The 22,646-nt window shown below is 38.6% G+C and overlaps 1 protein-coding gene across 1 annotated transcript in view; it reads right to left on the bottom strand.

Moving 5' to 3' along the window:
• Positions 1 to 22,646, bottom strand: part of EPHA6 (EPH receptor A6) — a gene marked incomplete at its 5' end in the record, with an annotated part of 346,119 nt that overhangs the window by 31,476 nt on the left and 291,997 nt on the right. The window contains one exon of the mRNA XM_079308574.1: positions 13,382 to 13,591. Within this exon, the coding sequence (XP_079164700.1) occupies positions 13,382 to 13,591 (210 nt within the window). The remainder of the gene's footprint in view (positions 1 to 13,381; positions 13,592 to 22,646) is intronic.

Below are 22,646 nucleotides of genomic sequence, written 5' to 3'. Positions count from 1 at the left end.
CACATTAGCAAAGAACATCCCATCATGTACAGCTGGCCAATACAAATACTTTTAGCTACTTGTTATGTCAGTCATCCAGGCAGGAGATGGAGCAGGTCTTTTTAGAACAGGAAAAAGGCAGCCATCCTGTAAGATGGTATTTTAATTTTTCTTTGGTTTTTTAGGTGAAAGCCCTGGGGGAGGCTCCAGATTTCCTCAGCTTTATTTCTGCTTGGGCTGCCCCTGACTCTGCTCAGGGAGAGACACAGGAGAAGGAAAGATGTGGCAAGAGAAAGCCTTGAAAAGTTTATGATGATCTAGCAGCAAAGCTCAGAGAGGAGAGGAAGAACTTCCTAGAAATGAGAAGGGGCTGGCACAATTCACAAAGCCAAGCCTAACCTTCAAGCAAGATCTGCATTTTTTTGCCCAAAGCTCTTGCTGACTCAGGGTCCTGCCACAAGCCTTTTCTCCTCAATTTCCAATAGCCCTGCTAAAATTAAAATATTTAACCATGAAACCTGGTATCTTGTGCATGTCAGAATGACCCTTTAGATGACTCTGTCACCTACATATACCAATGGGATATTCCTATTCTCTGGAATTAATTGCTGCCAAAAATATATACAAGCCCCCTCACTGTTCTCTGCTAATTAAGCAGATGTTACTTATGGTTCTGTTTCTGATGGAGGCCAAATGTTTTATATGCAATTGGAAATAAAAAAGAACATATTAAAACCTCAACAAATTACTGAAACTATGAATCCCAGCATATTTCTTTCAAGAAGTGTGTAGCAGGTCTGCTTAACAATTTATGAGCATGAACTTTTGGCAGCTCCCATTTAGAAAAGACTGAAAAGGAAGTCTGCACACACAGTGTGCATTCATTTCATTGAATAATTTACAGTGTATTGTAGTGTGGGATTTTTCCACTTTTATTCTAGAAACTGAGCAAATTTCAGAAGAAATACTATGCAATGAAATATATTCGCTTTCTTAGTCACAACTTTAGGTGTATCTTTCTATTTTCTCCCTTTTTTCTATACCTGCTTTTATTGTGACATTGCTGTATCATGAAAAAAAACCCAGAGAATTTATTCAAGACATGAAAGGAATCCCAGGAAGTTTTTCAGTCTGATTAAAAAAAAAGAAAAAAAAAGTTATTGCTCTCAAGAAATAATCCATTTATATGGTTTAAAGCATGTCTTTCTGTTTCAGTGGCAATACCCAGCATCAGCCAAAGGAACAAGGTGCAGAGGTGAAATCTTGAGACAGCCAAATGCACAAGGCCAGACTCACTACAAAAACATGAGCAGAATTACTCTTGACTTACTCTAGCCTAGCACAGGAGAAAGCCAAGAATTATTTCAATTAGCACATGGAACAAAGCCCCAGTTTAACTGGGCAGTTCAATCTCTGATCCTAAAGCCAAGGGAGACTGCAGCACTCCTGCTTCCATTCCTCTCCAGAAGAGCTGGCTATAGGGATATTTTTTACATGACACATTAAACTAGAAATGCTGCAAAACAAAATTTTAAGACTACGTGGCAGAGCACACAAAATGAACAAAAGACAGAATTAAATGTGTGTAATTACACAGTGTTAATTAGAGATGCTGGAATAGGGGTCCTTGACTTCTCTAGAATTCCTCCCCTTTTTACAACTCCAAATGTTCACTGAGTACATCTAGACCAGTATATGACATATTCTGTCAATTTGGAACAATACAACTGAATCATTGCTACTCAAGGCAGATACACACAAGCTCTCTCAACTTCTGGGAATACATTTTCATCCCTAATCAGCATCTGCACATTTGAAAAGTATTCTGAGTAAACCACAGCACAGGAGCTGTTTACTTTTAAAATACATTTGAATAACTTGACTCCTGTAATGAACTATACTAAACTTACTAGGAAAAGATAAGTCAGAGAGCTATTTCTGAGAAAATGATATTAAAAATCAGCCAAGGGATCAAAGACTAAATTAAACTTGATATCAAGAACATTTACTTAAAGATGTTGCTGAATATTTTATTTGGCAACTTGAATTAATTATTCTAGCTTGTTAGAGAAAAGGCTGGAGAGTCTCTTCATATTAGGTACTTTTATGAAGCCAACAGTTTCATTAATGATTTGCTGAAAAATTCAGTGATCAAATCAGAGAAATGTGTTTAAGTACATTAAGCATAATACAAAATGGACACTACAATGATTGTGCAAGGCTTATTCATTGATACAGAATGAAACCAGGGCCAAGCTGATGGATATTCCATGCTTTTCCAGGAAAAAATAACTATGAACTATGTGTCTGCCTACATATTTAATCAATAGTACTGCTCCTGTAATTCTTGGAGTGTATCAGCTCTGAAAAGCCTGTGTTTAAAAATGAAATAAATTAATCTATAATCATGACATTGCTAAAGAGGCTGAAATACAAGGAATGGCTAAGTGTGGTGGCTGACTTGCATGAAATTAATTTTTTCTTGGATTTCACTGTGTGTGTCATAATGATGAATTTAAGGGAGGCTGTGTAAAGAGAGGCAAATATTTTATAATTGTTCCCAGCTTCCTCATTTTGAAGAAATGGCTCTAGAATGCTTTTCTTAGACTACAACTGGTGGTTTACCAAGTGTTCTTTTGTACAGGCTGTGACAGCTACAGTGGGAGAAAGAGCTGATGCTCTCAGGGTAATTGCTCATGCTGGGTAACACCTTATGCACATCTAGGAGTATTTATTTCAGGAGAAGCATTGAAGTTATTCAGCCTGAGTAAGGATAAGCAAGCTTCTAAGGAGATGGGAAACACATTTATGATGAGATTTACCCTAGAGGTTTTTTTTAAACATAAAGAGTAGGGTGACTGTATTTTTATTCAAAAGGGTTTGTTGTAAACCCTCAGATATGGATCTTCAAGAGGGCATTTAAATAAAAAACAGATGCCTGATGGAAAAAAAGTGATAGCTCCAGCTCCAGAAACAAAGATAAAACAAGATACAATGAAGAGAGGAAACAGAGGAAGCACTAATAGATAATGCACCGAGGGTGAAGACAGAGGCAGATAGAAATTAGAGCAGAAATGAAAGCACAGTCAGTGATGTGGTGTTATGGGGAGGATGGCAAATCTCATCTCAAAATGCACTTGAGCTAATTTTAGAAAAACATTGAAAAATCATAACATTAAGCATAGTCACATTACTAAAAAGAAAACTAGATTTTCCATGTGGGTTCAAGTCTTTATATATCTTTATATCCAAATATCAAATATTTCTTTGTGAGGGCACTGAAGTCTGTTCATCTAAGGCCTTATTTGCAAACAAAATTATTTTGAGATAGTAGTGACTTTGAGTTCACTAATGACTCAGTATGCCTCCTCTATTACTCCCCAAAACTGACCCTGGTCCTCACTGAATGAATTTCTGACATTTGAGCTGTGAACCAAATGCCTGGAATGGAACAAGCAGTGATATGAACACTTGAAATATATTATAGGAGACAACAAAAAGCCATGAGATTTCTTAAGAGTAAAGATTCCTTCCAAGCACACTCCCCTCCAAGCCCTCACAACTGAAAACAAAATTCTGCAGCTTTAGAGCAGGAAAAAGTGGAACAAGGAGTCCAGAATACAAAAATATAATTTCTTTTTCATGTACTAATACACACAGTTACTGCACGTAGATTTTGGAATTACTTTAAATACAATAAATATTAAGCTGTGCAGGTTTTTTTCTTTTTAAATATTCTGCCAATGAAGAGATGCTTAATATTGGGAGGCAGAGGAATCTGTGAGCCTTTAAGCTGGTGAGGATACAGCCACAGAGGGGCAGTCAAGGACAAGATACAAGATTTGCCTCTAGAGCACTTCCACAGGCGCATGGAACAGATCAAATATTTTAGATACTAAGGGCAAAATCCCACAGTGCTTAGTCAGGCAAAACTCCCATTGGCCTTAACAGGAGTTTTGCCTGAGTAAGTACTGAGCAAAGACTGTGATGTCTGACCCAGACTGATCAGAGTCACACAATCCAACACTTTTTCCAGACAGACGAGCACCGTGCTGCAATATTCCTGCGACATTCTGCTAACGGGGAAAAACAGAAACTGCAAACTGTGAATCATCCTCCCCTCCCAACCCCCCCTTACAACGAAGGGAAGAACTCACAGCTGGGCAAGAAGCTGCTATCCTGAAAGCCTGCCAAAGAACAAGACTAACAAAGAATGCAAGGAACTAAAAGTTTATCATTGCAAAGTTTTGAAAATCTGATAGATCAGGAAAGTGTACAAGCAAGATTCCCAAGGGCTTGTGTATGACTGAAGATGATCTGGCTTTCATTCTTGCAAGCAAACAGGCAACAGTGAAAACCTTCTTACTGTAGTTATCCTTTTGATTCAGGGCAAATCACAATTTCTACATGGTCAGTGGAATTTCCTCTGCTTGGTTTCACTGGGGATTCATTTGGGTAAAAAACCAGGCCAGTCTTGTTCTCAAGTTGACAATTCTATTACAAAAATATGAAAGTAGATTAAGTTTAACACATGTGTCTACCTTGATTCAGAAACTTCCTTCTGTAATTACAGAATCTGATTTACAACAACTTTGATATCATGTACAGGAGAAATACTAGAATTAGTATCAAAGAGAGCAGATAAATTGATCAGCATGTGAGACATGCATTTTGTTTTACTTTCTTCTTCTAGCTGAAGTGAATACCAAAACCTTGACATAACAGCAATCAGGCTGCAGGTTGCCCCAGGAGAGCAAAGGAGAGATGATGAAACATCAGTACTGCACATCTAAACACAAAAGCAAAAATCCTACTAGGCTGGAACTTCCCTCTTTCATATTTCACTGGATTCACCCTTTGCCAGATTTGTTACATAAAGAGTAGCTGAGCAATATGGGAAGATACTCCTTTCTTATCTGTGAACTCTTCCATCACTACTGTATCCTAAACCCTCCCAGATGTGCAATATTACCCAGAGAAGCAGGCAGAATAATAGAATAATTTCATTTGGAAACACCTCTAAGTTCATCAAGTCTACTCATTACCCCATCACTCTGTGTTCATCACTAAAACACATCCCTAAGTGCCACACAACTTTTAAACACCTCCAAGGATGCTGAATGAACATATCCATAATGCTGACATCTGCCCCCAAAAAGTCCCCACTTGCTCTCTTCATGTAAGTAAAAGAAGAAAAGGAATCTTGGTTTTCCCCAGACTTGTGTTTTGAACACTGTGTATCAGAACTCCAGGCTAAAATCAATTAGGGTCAAGTCCTTGCTAAATCAACAGAATTTATCTTCTGTGTTACTACTTATTTTCATGGAACATGAACATAAGTAGTGTCTCTGAAATTTTAATGCCTTTTTCTCATTTGATACATTTCAAATTGATGAAGGTCATTAAGAAACAGAGGCCTTGCCAGTCACATGCAAATACAATGTAGGGCAATCCCCCAGGAACCAGTCAGAAAACCTTCCACCCTTTAACAGACAGTGTAACTATATATCAGATCTTTGGCACACAGGAATTCCCAATTCTGGAAAATAAGCAGGATTTCATCACAATCTAGCAGCACTGCTGAGAATTTTCTACCTCTTTCAGGGTCACAACTCTTTGCCCTCCAGTTGACACAGCCAGCTCAGTGCCAGACACACCTCAGCAGAAACAGAACTGAGACAGAAACATAAATGATGTACAGCAGCTGAAGTCACAGGATGAGTCTCCTCCTCTCCAAGCTGCTTCCACATGAGCTTTCAAATATGCATCTGAACAACTGAGTGCTTTTAAAGAACCAAGTCCAACAGGTGGTTGGTTTTGTTTTTGTGGTTTTTTTTCTACTAGAGTCAAGAATTCATTTAATCATACTCATGGACATAACATATCCTGCTGTGTAATATGTCAGGATTTAATTATGAAGCTTTACAAAAGCCTGGTGAAGCCAAGTGCTTAAAATTTTTAACTCAGAAGTTTTATATGCCTGTATGCAGAGTAGTTAATTTTCACATTGGTACTTAATGTGGCTCATAAATTCCCATTGAGATTGGTACAACAAATAAAACCAAAAAACCATCCATTTCTTATTTCCTTTCACCTACCAATAACTAAATAAAGGATTTAGAGCTGAGCTATTTGGCTCAGTGGACCTGAATGGGTTCTTTTTCCAAGTGAATTACTTACCTCTTGTAAACAAACAGTAAACAAATTTTATAATAGTTTCTTAACTCATCTTTGAAAGGTACCAGTAGTTTTTAATGAGAAAAACAAAAAACCCACCTACATGAATAAGTGACATTCTTTTTCAAGGCTTCCAAGAGACTGTCCTGCTTGTTCTATATATCAAAATACCATAACCTATGGGAATTACTGTCAGCTGGCATGCTACTGAAAGCAACTGCTTTGACCTTAATGGACTGCCTTGAAGCTCATTAAACAGTATATCAGGAGCTGTGCATAGGTATGTTCCAGCACAGGAAAGGTATTTTATGATTTGCTGCACCTTGGTCAATACACTGAATACTAAAATCCTAAACGAACTGTAATCCTTCATTTGCAATAAACAAAACAGGCATTCAACATTACATTCATTCACAGAAATAGCAAAAGAGCAATAACTTTGGTTTTATGCCAGTACTTTTTTACTCTTAGGTGTGGATAGTATTGTTCTGAGTGATTAAAGATCTCACTAAAAATGTATAAGCATGTTCTGCGTGTTTACAACAGCTTCTTCAATTGTTTTTTGAAAATGGCAGTTCTCATAAAAAATTATAAATGCATACAATGAAATCCATACAGAGCTAAACCCCCAGCTGTCTGAAATTAGATTAATACTCTGAAGTTGTTAGCCTTAAAAAATAATCTATTAAGAGTATGAAGAATTAACAACAAAATGACTGCTGATAGTATGCAGTGCGTGTTTACATACAAGTGCACTGCCTACATTTATTGGGCTGGTTTCCAAGGAGAAGAGTGTGCACAGATCATTTTTCAAGGTTTTCATGCCCAGCTGAGAGGTCAGTAACTTTTGTGCCTTGGTCAGATTCCTATCTTTTCAAAAACACCACCTGTAGCTTTCTGAGATTCACGATCCTCTTTTACTTCAGAAATTATTTTTGAGTGCATTGACTTTTTCCACCTCTTCTGTCCTTGCACAGCTACTTAAGATTTGCTCAGAGATGTAACATTGCCTCTTTGCATGGACTGAATACTGGCAAGTTTTGGATTTATCCAAAGACAGACTTGACACTTGTGACTCACTGTGGGGGAAAATACTGCTATCACATCCAGGGTTAAATGTCACAGATTCATCAAATATCCCCTAAGATGCAAAGATCTCCAAGAGCACCAGCACTACAGATCTGTAAGGAGTTCATTCTCAACCCTATGAAACATTTGTAAATAAAACCACTGAGAGATGATCACAGAGTCAACCTGAGAAATAGCAAAAAGCACACACATGCAGAGCTGGAATTTTTTAATATGAAAATGGGAGGAGCCAGAGAGACACAAAGGTCAAATCCAAGCTAAAAGAAAGGCAGAGCTTGCAAATCTTTAGAGGCAGCATCCTTTAGATTGATTACAGTACAATATATACTTCTAATTTGAAATTAAATTGGATTACAATGAATGATGGATGTTGCTTTGAAAGCCACATTAGGAATGAAGTACAAAATACCACCTTTTTTACAGCTAAAATCTTAAGACAAACTTGGGTTGAATTCATCAACATCCTAATTTTAGGAATGAAAAAGTGAAATGCAAATTTCCAACTGTATTTTTCTGCCAAACCCATATTTGTAGTTCCTACTCTGAGTGGTGTGGAAGATAAAAGCAGGGATGAGATTAAGTTTCATAATTAAATTCAACCATTATGCTCCTTTTTAATTTCTGCACATCTAAATGCAAATTTGCATGCTTTTTCATATGCATTCTCAGAACTCAAGTAATTGTGGAAGTGAATACTTACAGAAATTCAAAGTTTGACAGAACATGGAGTTTAATTTTATGTTTCAATCCTGTCCTGGGATCTTCCTCCTAAGAGTCAGCATTTGTTGTGGTGTGTTATAGTCTGTTTATTTCTATTACTAAATTTAAGGAGGGTTAAATAAACCAGAAGACCTCTTAGATGAACTTTGGATCACAGCTGAATAAAAGCTGAAGAGAGAATTTGAAAAAGAATGCTTCCAAATGTTTAGATTTTGTCACAGACATATTTTCATCTTCAGGGGCTGCTACAAACCACTCAAGTAAATAGCAAGCACCACACACTGCACTGGATGGCTCAGTTTGGGATTTCTGCACAAGAGCACAATCATCCTGGTGAGGCAGGATGGTACCAAGTGACCTATCCAAAGAAAATCCCTTTGGGATCCCACTGAGGTCTGGCAAATAATATTATCATCTCACACACAGTAGCTTGGGAAGGATATTCTATTTTTATAATACTCAATCTAAATCTTCCCAGGAGCAACTTGATGTTTCCTGTCATTCTGTCACTCATTACCAGGAGCAGAGGCTGACCCTGGCTCCTTTCAGGGAGTTGTAGAGAGCAGTAAGGTCCCCCCAAAACTCTTTTTCTCCTTTTCCCCAGCTCCTCCTCATCAGACTGGTTCATGCTCCAGACCCTTCATGTCACATCACACACAGAGTTAAAGAGTTGACACCATTTGTGCTCAACATTAGGTCACCAATGAGTTTGCAAGGAAACAGGTTAATGCAGACCTTGGCAGCTTCTTTTTCTCAATGGTTGTCAATAACCAATTTACTCTGCAGTCCATGATTAATTCTAACCTTAAAGTAAATACCTAGTCAATATGCTTGCAATAGCACAGAGGTTGTTCAGAGACCATTGCTTAACATCCCAAATTAACTGGGAAATCATTTGCATCTTGTTTTACTTTTCAGCAAATTAAACTTTCTCTCCCCAAACCTGTTACTTGTGTACCACTCAGGGAAATCTGAGTGTGTGTTGCAATGTAGAAAGTATATAACAAAGTATAAAAATATGAATGTCTCATCCTGATCCCCTCAAAGTTTTCAACTTGCTAATATTTATAAAGATAACTGGCATTAATCTTTGCTCCTCTAATGAATCTAATAAGTGTGAAAAATTCCTGGATGTGGTATTTCACCCAATTGCCTTGAGAAAATCAGACCTTTATAAGTTTACAAGTTGATTCAGGAAATATAATGCAATAAATCAATTCTCTAACTAGTATTATAGAAAGAAGAAAATATTCCATATAATAAGGCTGAATGAATGAATTCAGGATGGATTCAGATATAAAGCTGATAAAAGAAATCTAGAATATGTTTCTTTATCATACAATTCCATTTGTTGCAGCTTTTTGTCTCACTAAAAATTAGATTTAATGCAGACTATTAAAGTGTCACCTATAAGAGAAACACCAGTTTAGTCCTTTTTACAGTAGTGCCACAAATTCTGTTCTGATTATGAATATTTTGCAGCAGGTAAAGAATTGTTCTGGGGTTGTGTGGCTCCTTTTGAAACACATGTGAACCCTGACCATGTTTTAAACTAAATGAATCTGCAACATGTAACACAGTCTATCAAAAAGCAGGGATGCAAGAGCCTAGATGTCCTCTGTATTGACACAAATGCTTATTTATATACTAGAAAAGTCTTTTTATGACTGTTGCCTTGGAAACCACTACTAAAAATGAAAGTTTTGTCTCCAAAGTCAAAACCCTCATAGTGCTCAGTTATCCCAAAGTTTGCTTATCTTTTCCTGATCAATCTGGAACACAAAGATTTGCAGTCAAATATTCCTGGCTTTTAATCCCTCCTTCCTATTCTAAAATGGTATCTTTCTGTACATTTTTTTATTGCAGGTAACATACAGGAATCAATATTTTATTTCCTGAAAACTCTCTCATCAAAGACATATTTACATCCTTTGTCTCAATAAGCTGGAAGACAAAAAGAATCCATTCTCACAATAATTGACCACTGCATCATAGACATAAAAGTCTATTTTAGGCTTATAGTGTATTGTAGATAATTTCCAAAGAAAACATTCAATTTTACCATTCAGTTTCTGACACCAGGACTAAGACAAAAAGGGGAAGATAAAATAATCAGTTTCCTCTGAGCATTGACAGTGCTGTAGTGGGAGATGTGAGGCTAAAAATACCACTATTCAATATGCAGACCCACTCTGTGGATTTCTTGCAGTTACAGGTACAGGGCTGTTACCAATAAAAATCTCTGTGGAGAGGAAACATGAATTCTAAAAGCATGAGAATCTCTGAGAGAACACTGAGGGTTTAACCTTCACATGTTGAAAACACAGTATGGAAATAAAGAGATGCCATAAAATCCTCTAGTAATACACATGGCCTGCTGTTTGGGAAGATGTTCACAAGGAGGGAAAAAAAGGTCAGTGCCAAAATGATGGGCAGAGAGAGCTGCAAGAGGATTTGGCACCCAGTGAGGGCTTCTGGTCCTTTCTGTTACCATGAAAGCCTTTCCTGAGTCCTCCCCAGCACTGTGACAAATCCTCTTTGTGTCCTCACCCTATTCTGGTCAGAGTTGTGCTGAGTCCTTCTAAAAACTGACAGGGATTTTGACTTCTTGCTGAGTGTTCCTACAGAGAAGTCTGCTGGACTTGCCCAAAGGGAACAAGACCCTGAGGATGGAGCCCATGGAAGGGAAGAGCATCCCACAGAAACTGGCCATGCCCAGTTCATACAGAGTAACACAGAACAAGCACTGCAGCTGTCAGTCTGCCTCAGGAAGGAGGGAAGGACATTTCCCCAGCACAGAGGGGACAGCAGGAACTGGGCAGGCTCTGCCTCAATGGCTAAAACAGTCAGTGTGAGACAGGACCCACTTGTAAGGCCAGGAAAGCTGGAATTGAAAGAATAAATGATTCAAAATGCTTTTCATTTTTCTCCTACCTGACTCTGTTCTTTGAATTCTTCCCATTTCCAAAGTTTTTAATTGATGTCATAATGGCACATAGAATTTTCCCTGCTTTGTTTCAATGCTTTGTTTCTTTGGGAGGGTTCATGGTCCAGACAGATTCCCTTTGGACACAGGGATGTGACACTGAGAAATCCCCTCCTGCAGGACATGCTCAGCAGCATTTGCAGCCTTGGCAGGGTGGGGCAGTGGCTCTGAGGCACTTCTGAGTTCTACACCTACAACAGACTCTCCTATCAAACTGCTGGGAGAACCCACAGGAAAACTGGGTGCATTTCAACAAAGCCTGTTCTATGTTTCAAGGAAATCCTTCAGAACAGACAAAGGTGCTGGAAGCCAGAAGCCTGGGAGTTGTGAACTTTCTGTGCTTTTTGGCACTGACCCCCAAGGGAACACTGCTTTTGACTTGAGGCCTTGGAGAAAGCTTCCAAATTTGAGTGTTGGGGTTAGAATCACAGGTGTGTAGTTAGAATAGAGGTGTGTGGTGTCACATGGTGAAGAGTTTTAGATTTGGGGTTTTAGAGTATAGTAATAGGTATGGGACAAGATGGAGGTTCTTGGGCATTGTCTCTTCTTGCTTCTCCTTCTTCATGATTTCAGGTAGTAGTTTTTGGTTGGATAGTGCTGCACTGAGGGTCACAGGGTTATTGTGTCAAAAGTATAAATAATATAGGTGTTAGATTTTAATTGGACTGTTTAGCTTTAAAAGAACTTGTAACTGGCTAGATTCATCTCCATTTTGCTCACTTTTAGCTGGTAGCTAGAAGTGTTGCAGAACTCTCTGTACTTTAGATAAGAATTAATAAACAAATGAGCCTGAACATGAAAAATTCATCTCTTTTGTGATTTGGTCCTGACTCTGAGTGAAGGCAGAAGAAAAAGAAGACAAGCCACTAACATAAACGAAAAAAGGAATATGTCAGGGCACTGTTTGGTTTTTTTCACAACATAGCACTTCCTGATTAAAAGCAGCTCTAGCCATGATGGACAGGACAGGCACTAACTACTCTGTAAAACTAATTGTTGTGTGTTGGTATCCAGCAGAAAATGACAGGATAAATAATAGCTGAAAGCCTCTGGCTATCATTTGGTATCTTTCCTGACCCTCACTGGGAGAGGGGCTGCCTGGGCTCAGCTCAGCCCTTCTGTGAGAACCTGTTAAGCTGCAGTCATGTCTGTTTTCCCTCTCAAGCCTCTTACCAAGGAGCAGTGTGAAGCAAAAGAGGTTTTGAGAAATAAATGAAGGAAATCTCTGCTATAAAGTAAAATCTGGGGTCTTTTTTACCCCAGCTTGCATATTAAAACCAATAGAAAACCTTCCAAAGTGACTTGTTTTCCTCTAAGTCAGCGTGCAGTTCTATGGAGAACTTCTGAAAAACGGAAGTTGCAGCAAAATTATCAGAACACCTCTATTTTAGGCCTAAACTAAAATATATATTCTACATATATAAATAGATAAGGTCTATAATTCAATTACAATATCTACATTGAATTCAGTAGGTGCACCACAATACTTACTGCAGTACAGAGAAATTAGATTAATTCCTTATTTTGACCATACTTCACTTTTTAAAGTGAAATAGAAAAAAAAGAGTGAAATAAATTATTTAATGTTCATTTATCTTCTCTATTACAATTCTGTCACTGTGCCCTATCATGGGAATATACAAATTCTACACATTTTGTGAGAGTAGTAATAAGAATGCACTCCTCCTCTGAAATAGTTTTAGTTTAAATGATAGATATGAAAGGTACTCAAAAATCAGCTTGCAATGTTGTGATGATAGTAACTGGAACTGAAATATAGTTTGGTATTAGGAAAAAAATGATGTATTGGGACTTGTCATTTGAACAACCTTCTTCATGTTCAACAATTTTTCACTTCACTGGACCTCCCCCAAAACACCACAACCCAAAAAATCCCACCCCAACTTTCCTCACCCAAATCCCATTTGCCATTGTAGCAGTTTATTTGCATCACATGAGGAATTCAGTATTAATGAACTGACCTAAATAATTCAGGAAGAATATCCAGCTAGAAGGTAAACTGTAGTGAAATAAAATCAAAATTGTCATTTATGAATGCAAGGGTTAAAGAAGCTGGGAAGATTCTCCCATCTCTCTCTTTTCCAAACGCATCCTTGTAAACGAGCACAAATTGCCAGAAGAGGAAACAACAAGGGAAAGACCCTCCACAGCCAATGCAAAGAAGAACAAAAAAATGTCTCCCACTTACCCTTGCACATTTGCTTAAAATAAACTTTTGCCAAAGTTTCTTACACATCCCTTAGCCAAAAATCAAAAGAACCTCCCTCAGCACTGCCCGTGCTCCTGAATCACGACTGAGGAGGGAACAAAGCCAATTCCAACTGCTCTTCCTATGGCACAGACAAACCTGAAACTGGAACAAAACAGGCACCAGGCAACCAGCTGTTCAAATTGGACAAGAAAACTCACACTTGTGGTGTAGGCAGCTTCGGGGTCATCCTCCAGCACCCGTGACAAGCCAAAATCAGAGACTTTGCACATGAGGTTGCTGTTGACCAGGATGTTGCGGGCGGCCAGGTCCCGGTGCACGTAGCCCATGTCCGACAGGTACTTCATGCCAGAGGCAATGCCCCTCAGCATCCCCACCAGCTGGATCACTGTGAAGTGCCCATCGTGCTTCTGCAGGGGAACAAACAACACAGCCACTCCCCATTTATTTCAGCCCGGTGGTACAAACACAGCTCTTGTTGAAAATGCTGTTGTCACCCGCCCAGCAAGGCTGCGCCACTTGCAAAGTTGTTTTTTTTTCAAGGGCTTGTGTTTCTTGGCAGTGCTTCCCATCACATCTCTCATTGTGCAGCTTATCCCCCTTTCCTCCACATTTTCACACATTTCACAATCTTCCCACTGACAACATTTAATTGCTTTCACACTTGGTTACTACCAACAACTTCCCCCAACACTATTTTTAGTACAAGAATGAGAAAGGACACAAAACTCTTTACCTATTACTCCATAGCCTCAGGAAACAAAGAAGCCTCTTTTTATTGTCTCAGCCTTGATTGTCTCAGCATTGAGGTACTGCTGTTACCTCACTTTCATGGCTTTTTTTTTTTTTTTTGGGGGGGGGGGGGTTGTTTGTTTTTTAAAAAAAATATCCCAAGATAACCTAAGAAAAGTTTGGGACTAGCTCATTCTGCTTGGCACCTAACACCTAATCTCTGAACATTAGATTAAAAAGTAGATTTGGGGTGGAATTCAGGGGTTATGTAGCTTTGCCAAATTTTTCCTGGCAGATTAATGTTAAACTCAGACCCATTGAACTGCTTAACACCTTCTGAAAACTATTGGAGCTGAACATGTAAATAAGAGTTATGCCATTAACTGTGGTTGCTCAGCTGGGCAGCCTTGCTGGGCCTCAGTTTCTCCATCTGCAGAATCAAAGTTAACACTTCTTTATGTCCTGCACCAGACAGCTGCTGAATTATGTGGCAGTGTGGACCTGCACAGAAATGTGATTGCAGGCTCTTTGTCTTGTTTAGGTCTGCTCTATCTACCATTCACAGCAGACTGCCTGCAGAAGTATTTTTGTGACCTCCACTGGCATGCATTTATCTTCTCATGGATTATTCAGTGACCCAGGCTTATAATGTTCAAAAGAAACAGGCAAACAAAAACAACTCCTGCAAACAAGTTGGCTTTCCATTTTCTTTTTCAGCAATTTCAGCACTGGGCTACTGAGAAATAACAAGTTTTAATCAGCATTCAGGACACTTCTATAGCTTAGCTCATGCATTTAAGGAAGATGATTTTTATAAGGAAGAAACTTACAGGAAGTTTAGCAAATTCATTAGATTCAGCAAAGCAACAGGCTAAACTATGCTTCACTTTATCCCTGGTCAGTATTTCAGCATTCCCATAAAGATTCAATGATTTGGGGCTATATCCAGCTAGTCAGGATATGAACATTTAAAAACTATGACAAAAACCAGAATGAAAATGGTAAAAGGAAGACACCAACACACCTTGTCAGCTAGAAGACCTCACTGCCTCACTATTCTTCTCAGCAACACTTGTATTTAAGGAGCCCTGCCAAACACCACAGCCACCTCCCAGGAAAGCACATTTAATGACACTTCTTTGAAAACACCTACTTACAACTGATTTAGAGCATTTTTTCCCCTTGAATGTGTCACTGTCTTAGGGCAGTAAAGCTTTTCTGTCCCTCAACTCTCCACACCAAAGTGGAGGCAGCTCTCCTCAAGTGCTGAGTCCAGACCTTCCCTCCTTGTCACCATCAAGGCCACCTGTGAGCAGCTGGTCCTGCAGGGACACTCAGGTGAGGGTCAAGACAAACTGTAATGAGTCCCAAAATACCAGTGACAGGTGTTTTAAATAAACTCATTCCATCCAGCAATTAAGCAAAGACAGACAAAAGATTATATTCTTAACTACTTTGAGCTGCTTCCTATAAAGGAAGGACAGGAATTCTAGCCAATATTTTTTAATAAAGCCACCTGGGATTTGCCTTTTATTTACTAATTCTAATTGTTCAATTGATAAAAAAATTATGAAGTTGGTAGCCAACAGTTAATACTCTTTATGCTTACCATGTATGGATTACTTTTTTCAGAATTATGATTTTGAACAAAGTGCCAGCAGCTGACTTTTGCAAAATGTCCATTCAAGCCCCTCTCTACCCCAAAACCAAAACATTAAACTAAACCAACCCCCCAAACCTCTAGGTTTTACCTCCTCCTTATCCTCCCTACCAGCTCCATTTTTTCAACAAATCTGAGTCATCTGCAGCTCCTCCCTTAACCTTTTGTCTTCTTGGACTGCAAACATTCATTCCTTCCTTTTTTTAATTTCTGCTCTTTCAAATCTAGACCACGCTTGGCTGATTTTTCATAAAGCATAACCTTTTGTCTGCTCTTTCCAAGTCTCAGTGCTTCCCTTACCAGTATAGCTGTAATGCCTGTGTTTAAAACAGTCTCATGCTTTTGCCATTTTCTCCATCCTTCTTTCAAGTTTTTTTTTTTTTTTCTTTTTGGCTTCTGCCTTGACACAAAAAGTTAAAGCTTCTTATCTTCACTGTTAAAGAAATGACAGACCTGCTAAAGTACCAGCTGCAATTTTATTCTGTCCTCCTTCTCCTTCTGTATATTTCTCAGAATCCTCTACTGCATCTTTTCTCCTCTCTTTTCTCAGGTTTGGTTTTACATTTTTTCACTGCCAGCCTTGCAGTTGGATCAACTACATTTTAATGTCAGCAGAAGAGTCTTTTCTCAATCAAGTCTCTTTGTCATCACTTCTGCATCAGTTTCCACGCCAGCTGTATCCCCTTACAATCTAAAAACTGTTATCTTTCAATACATCAACATTTTTTTTTTGATGTAAGCTGATCAGGATACAGACAATGAGCTATATTTAACCTTTGGAAAATTCAGCTAGCTTGATGAAATTATAGCAGGTAGAATCTGGCTTCAGATTTTCAGCATTTTTTAAGTCCCCAGGTACAATCCTTTGGAAATTTTCCATTATCTTGTTTCATTCACTTGGCATACAGGGAAATAAAATGCTCATCTGACTGATAGGATGGTTGTTACCCAGGGTTTTTTTTTCTGATTCCCATAGCTTAGATTTCAAATATTTTTTTATAGAATTCCCACAGGGCTGTTAAAGGTGCTAATCAATATTGGCAGCAATTCAGACCTCAGTGGACTCACTACATTTATCCAATCATCCCATTAAATTCTAATCAAGCTTTGATGGCTTTGCTAAATAAACTTTTCTCAACAGCTGGGTATAGATGCAATTTCTGAGTAGCTGCTCTTGCATTTATGCAGCCCTTAAAAAAAACCCTGAAAAAATTATTTTTATTCAGCTACAGTTTGCTTTTGAGACCCTTATGTAAGTGAAATATTCTCCTCATGTTACAGACCTTTCAAGAGCATGAACATATAATGGGCTGCTGAAGAGGTTGTTACTCCAGGGAAGGAAGTAGAATATCCAGAGTTTCTCTCATTGCATTTTGCCCTCCAGTTTTCAGCTCCAGTGCCCAGTTTAGTGCTTTTCAACAAGCCTGTGGAATTTTTCTTCTTCAGAAAGCTTTTTCCATTTCACTACTCAGTAATTTTTGGAGGTGTGGCCACTGGATTTTTTCTGTATTGTTTCTGGAGTTCCATCTGCTCCAAAATCCACTTCCTTATGTGTCAAATTAGTCAGGACACTTTTAGGCCTTTATCCTGTGTGCAGGATTTGCTAAGGTCTAAAGATTTTACAGCAGATTATTTAGATCTCATTTTAAATGGAGGACAGCACTGAAAACAGTGTGTCTGTGTCTAACTTAGATCATATTCACCACTGACTTCCTACTGTCACTGGGTGAAAGATGCAGTTCTTGTTATGCATTTACTATTACAGTTTTACTGTGCAAAGTAAATGGTAGAACTTTGTAAACATAAATCTTCCAAAATTCAAGTTGCAGCTTGTAAGTTTAACTCATGCTTCAAACTATCCTGTGTGTCAGACTAAAGTTTATATTTTTGGTACTAAATGAGGTCAGCTGCTAATTTCTTCTTCATTCAACTGCTGACAGGATTCCATGCAGACTTAATTATTATTAATAGATTCCATTAATTCAATTAAATATAATTACTTCAGCTCATTTTAAATGCTAATGAGTGATCCTACACAGAGTGCAGAACAGCCCTACCCCACACTCCTTTCCATCCCAATTCCATTCCCTCCACACAGGATGTAGCCAGCAGAGCAGAAATTTCATGAAGACCATATTTGTCACAAGGATCTCATGTGGGAGAGTTTTAAAGCTTTGCTGAAGCCAAAGTTTAGGAGATCAGCCTGAGCCCTGCTACAAAAGGAAACCAGATCTGTTTGACAGAATCAGCTCTTGACAAATCCGTGTTGGCTCACACTTATCTCACTGTTATCTTGGAGATGTTTGGACTTTGTTTGATAATTTGTTCCAGAAATCTTACAGCAGTTGACATTAAGCTGACTGGCCTGTAATTTCTTGGCTTCTTTTTTCCTCTTTTCTAAAGACATTCAAAATCCCTTCATTTAAAAGACACTGGCAGATCTTCTGATTTCTCATTCTTGACAAATTCACAAAGAGCACAGTGAGACAGTCCACATTACCTTTCAAATTCTTTTTGCCTTCAAATATAAGACCATTTATAATAAATTTCTTGTTGCTTGGTACTAAGAATATCTATGGTATTTAATATCTCAGTAAGAATATCTACACATTAAAAATGCCCAGCATTTCTAAATGAGCTTCTCACAGCAGCATCAGAAATGATGTTTTATACATCATTTAGGAGGGTAAAACATTGCTTGAGAACAAATGCTGGCTCTGTAGCATCACTGACAACTTCTCAGAGCAATCCTGGATCACTTAAATACATGCTGCTAACAATTTCATTGTTAAGGGAATGCATTCTTTCAAATTCACTTTCTAATTGCTTGATCTGATTTTAGTTTAGGAAAAAAAAAAAAAAAAAAAAAAAAAAAAAAAAAAAAAAAAAAAAAAAGAAAGAAAAAAAGGTATCAGTTTCCAGTGAAGATTTTTTTCTTTTACAGACTGATTTTTGAAAGCAAAATGCCACTTTTATCCTGCCAGGAGAGGAATATTCCTCCAATAAATTGAAGTGCACATGAATGCTGTGTGGGAAAGAAAAAGAAGGAATATTAGTTATGATCTTCAATGCAGATAAATAATAACAGGAACCATTAAACTTAGGAAAGGCCATGTGGTTTTTTTTTCCCCACAGCTTACTCTGTCTGGTGAGACCATTTTAGATGGATTCACAACACACACTTTACAACATTGTTCTGTAGAATTTACTGCAAGTGTTCATTTTTGTCTTCTCTCCCTTTCCCCCCAAACTTGCTAAATGTGTCTGCCACAGCATCTAAACTGCAGCTGAAAAAAGGGTGAGTGTGATGGCAAAGCTGCTCTGAGAATACTTCATAACGATTACTGCAAGAAAGAGCAATATATCACAATATTTTCTCCATCTAGTAACACTTATCTTAGCCTCTGCTAGGCCAGCCTCGAGGGATTAACACCTGAAGCTGAATTCCAGGGTTTCATTTGCTGTACAGTCTGCTGCAGTTGGTGCTCTGAGGCAATTAAACATATTTCTTATAGATTCTTCTAAAGGAAAAAAAAAAAAAAAGTGTGGCAGCATTTTCACCTACTGTGCTTGCCTGTATATAAATGTAACTTTTTTTCCACAAGTATAATAATTTTCTGAAGTGAATAGAAATATTTCAGCACCAGATTTTCAGCAGGAAGAGAATTACAATGGCAAATAGTAACAGTGAAAGCAAGGTGGGGCTGTGATTAGCTCAGGTAAATACATCCTTTCCTTCTACAGCTCTGAGATTCACAAAACTGGGGAAGACTGGAGCATCTTTCAAACCTAAACATCACTGAGTATTCAGCACACCTTGGACACTGAGCAGGAACAAAGCTGTGGCAGCCTGCAGCTATAGAAAAACACTGAAAGAAATTCAGTATTCTGGTGATATTCTTTGGTTCATTTTATGTCATTCTGTGTAGCCAACCACAAACCTCCTCCAAAAGGCAGCTTCCAGCCATGCTTTTTTTTTTCTGTGTTTAAATCCATGCCCACACTGCCTGATGCATCAGGAGGTGAGCACAGACCACAGCCAGCAGGAATCACTCTTCCCAAGAGTCCATCCCACTCTCCCTGCTCCTCCCCATGTGATGCTAAATCCAATTATTTCAGCCCCTTAAAATGAAGCTGTGGAAACAAAATGGAGCAGATGAGTTTTAATCTGGATAGCCCCATGAAACTGTGAGCACAGGCTCAGAGAGTGGGCTGGGTGGGGGACACTGTGTCAGGGTGAAAAAGCCAGCCTTGGGGAAAGGACTTTTGTAGGAATTATTGCAATCATCTCACAGGCTTGAGTCCAACAGCCATCTCCAACCCACAGCAGGGCAGACTGCCAAGCTGCTTGCTAAGAAGGTTTTGTGGGTTTTCAGCTTTATTTCTCTAGTTTGTGGTTGTTATGCACCCCTCCTGGTTGTCTTTCTTGTCTCTTCTGCAGCCTGTATCCACAAGCCCAAGCAAACACATCTGACTGCAACTACCCTGTCTAATCACTAACATCTTTCTGTCAACAGAGAACTGCCCTTTCAACCCTTCTTGCCTTTATTATTTGCCTCATATGGCTGCAGAATAAGATCTCCATGACACAGGCAGGTGACTAAAACATAAAGACAATGTGTGCCATCCAAAGTCTGTGTGAAACTGGTAACAGGAAATTTTACCTGGGTCTCAATTCCCAAGGGTTACCCACTTTTTCTTTCCAAGCAGAGATTTCCTCTATCTAGAAGCTGTTGGTATAATGCTGAAAGAGGCTTCCAGCCCCTGAGGAAATACTTAGCTGGAAACCCACATCCTTTTTCAGAGAAATCTCTCCAAGTGTTACCAGAAATGAAGCCACATGAACCTTATTTCTGGTCAGACAACTGTTTCATTGATGGCAAATTTCAGGTATACTTTTGTGGGATGATTAACCTACATGTCTCAATTTTATATGATGAAAAACTCCCAAACAACATTACAAAAAACTAAGTTTCATCTTCTGTAAATGAGTTTCATATAATTGCAAAAATAATGCAGTATTTCTGAGAAAATTTCAGTGTCAAGTGTATCCAGCAATTTAGGGTGTCTGATGATGCACAATCACTAAAATTAATTACCATCATCTTACAAAATTGGTTCTAATTAGCTGATGCCTTCCCACTAGAATATCTCTGAAGCAGCTTCATATTGCAAATCCATGCCAATATTTTTTTTACCCAAAAGCTCCAAGTTAGCAGCCTGCATACAGGATACTTTGTGGGGTGGGGAAGATATAATTCAGCTGAGTTTGCTGTTAAATCCATAAAATAAATAGCAGAAACTGGACACTGCTATCTGTAAAGCAAGGAAGTAAAGTATTTAGATTTTAGGGGTGAAAGATTAAAGGGTGCCACCTGTAGTGGCATGAAAGCAAATATCTCACCATGGCTCTGAGGAGGGTGATGGCAAATGGAATTCTTCCTCTGGAACACACTCCCATGTTTCACCACAGAATCTCACTTAGAATTTGTAAGACTGACCCAATTTTGCAGGCTTTTGGAAAAAGATGGAGGGATGTGCTGGGGAATTTTTGCCAGTTGTGGTATGTGGGGAAATATTTCTTATGGTAAGAAATGGATTTTTTTCCCCCCTGTGTAAAAACACTTTGCACTGGAAGAATTGATTCCTTTAAATAATAAGAAAGACTATGTGATAAGCTCTTCCAAATCCCACAACATTTGTTATAGTCACTGAACACCATTCATTAGGATTTCTAAAGATAAAGCCTCTCTGCTTCTTTGTGTCTTCACAAAAGCTTTTAAACATGTGGACTTATATCTGCAGGAAACAACTATTATTAATGAAGCAGCTGGATTTCTTTTTAAATAGGTTACTTTGCAGCCATTTGCTCTGCTAATTATAAACAGAAATGCTGACATATATCTACAGTGCTTTGGGATGTTGAATATCATCTGAAGTACATTTAAAAAGCATTTTAGAAGAATAATCCATATCTGAAGTGTGAATTGAAGCTGTAAAATAATATACATGAAAAACAGCTGCAGAAATTATTAGCTCACATTTCTCCCCAGCAGTTCTCCTTCCAAATATATCCAATGCAATGTGAGAAGCATTGCTCCACAGCAATATCATAATTCTGCTGATGCCACTTTCTATTAAAGTATCCTAATAAGTAGTAACTGTTCTGATAAATGAATGCATGTGAAATAAACCTGGAATATAGATATCACACCAAAGCAGTTCAGAGAAAGGTAATTCTCTTCCATGAATTATTTCAGGGCTTGGTTCTATTCTCTTCTATGAAATTCCTCATACACAGAACAATGTTTCAGGCCCAGACAAATCTTCCTGGGGAGCTGCTGGAAAATTACAGAGCAGAGAAGCTGCAGGTACTCAAATCAGGGGCAGTTCCTGTGCTGCAGATGGATGGAGAGATGGGCCAGAAAGGAAAGAAGAGTGATTTTTAAAAACTACCCGGTGTCCAAGGCATGGATGATATCAAATGCTTCATTTTGAGAAATCAGTAAATTCTCACAGGAAACTGCTGTTGTGATTCTGACAACATAACAGATATCTGTCATGTGTCTTGACAATGGAAAATAAAAGTTATTTGGGAGAGTGAGGAGGACAGCAAAGAAAAGTCAGAGAAGAATTACTAAGGAATAACCAAAACCAAAAGGCAAAGAGAACCAGTGCCTGGAGGTGTCTGTGACAATGGCTCTGCTCCACTCTCAGGCTGTGTCTCCTGCTCCAAATGCTCTTCCCAACAGGTACAGCCTGCATGCCCTTCTACCCTCTCATGTAAATCTTTCTGAGCTGTTAGCTGCTTTTCCCTCCTGCTTATTCACTTTTTTTTTTTCTCTCTAACCAGTTCCTTCTTCCTGCTACCAAAGAAGAACATTCAATCACCATCACCAGAATTTTCTCACCAATATTTCCACAGCTCCCTGTTGAACATCTCTCCTAATACCCTTTCAAACAAAACCCACAGGCCCTGACCTCCCACAAGCCAGATTTACCATTCTGCAGGATGGAAATGGCAAGGCACAGGGCTGCTGAGGGCTGGAGTTTACTTTTAAAGATAAATCTGC

The sequence above is a fragment of the Erithacus rubecula genome (genome assembly GCF_903797595.1).
Source record: "Erithacus rubecula genome assembly, chromosome: 1".
Lineage (NCBI taxonomy): Eukaryota > Metazoa > Chordata > Aves > Passeriformes > Muscicapidae > Erithacus > Erithacus rubecula.
The sequence above is the reverse complement of the archived record's forward strand: the minus strand, read 5'-3'. Positions and strand labels throughout refer to the sequence as shown.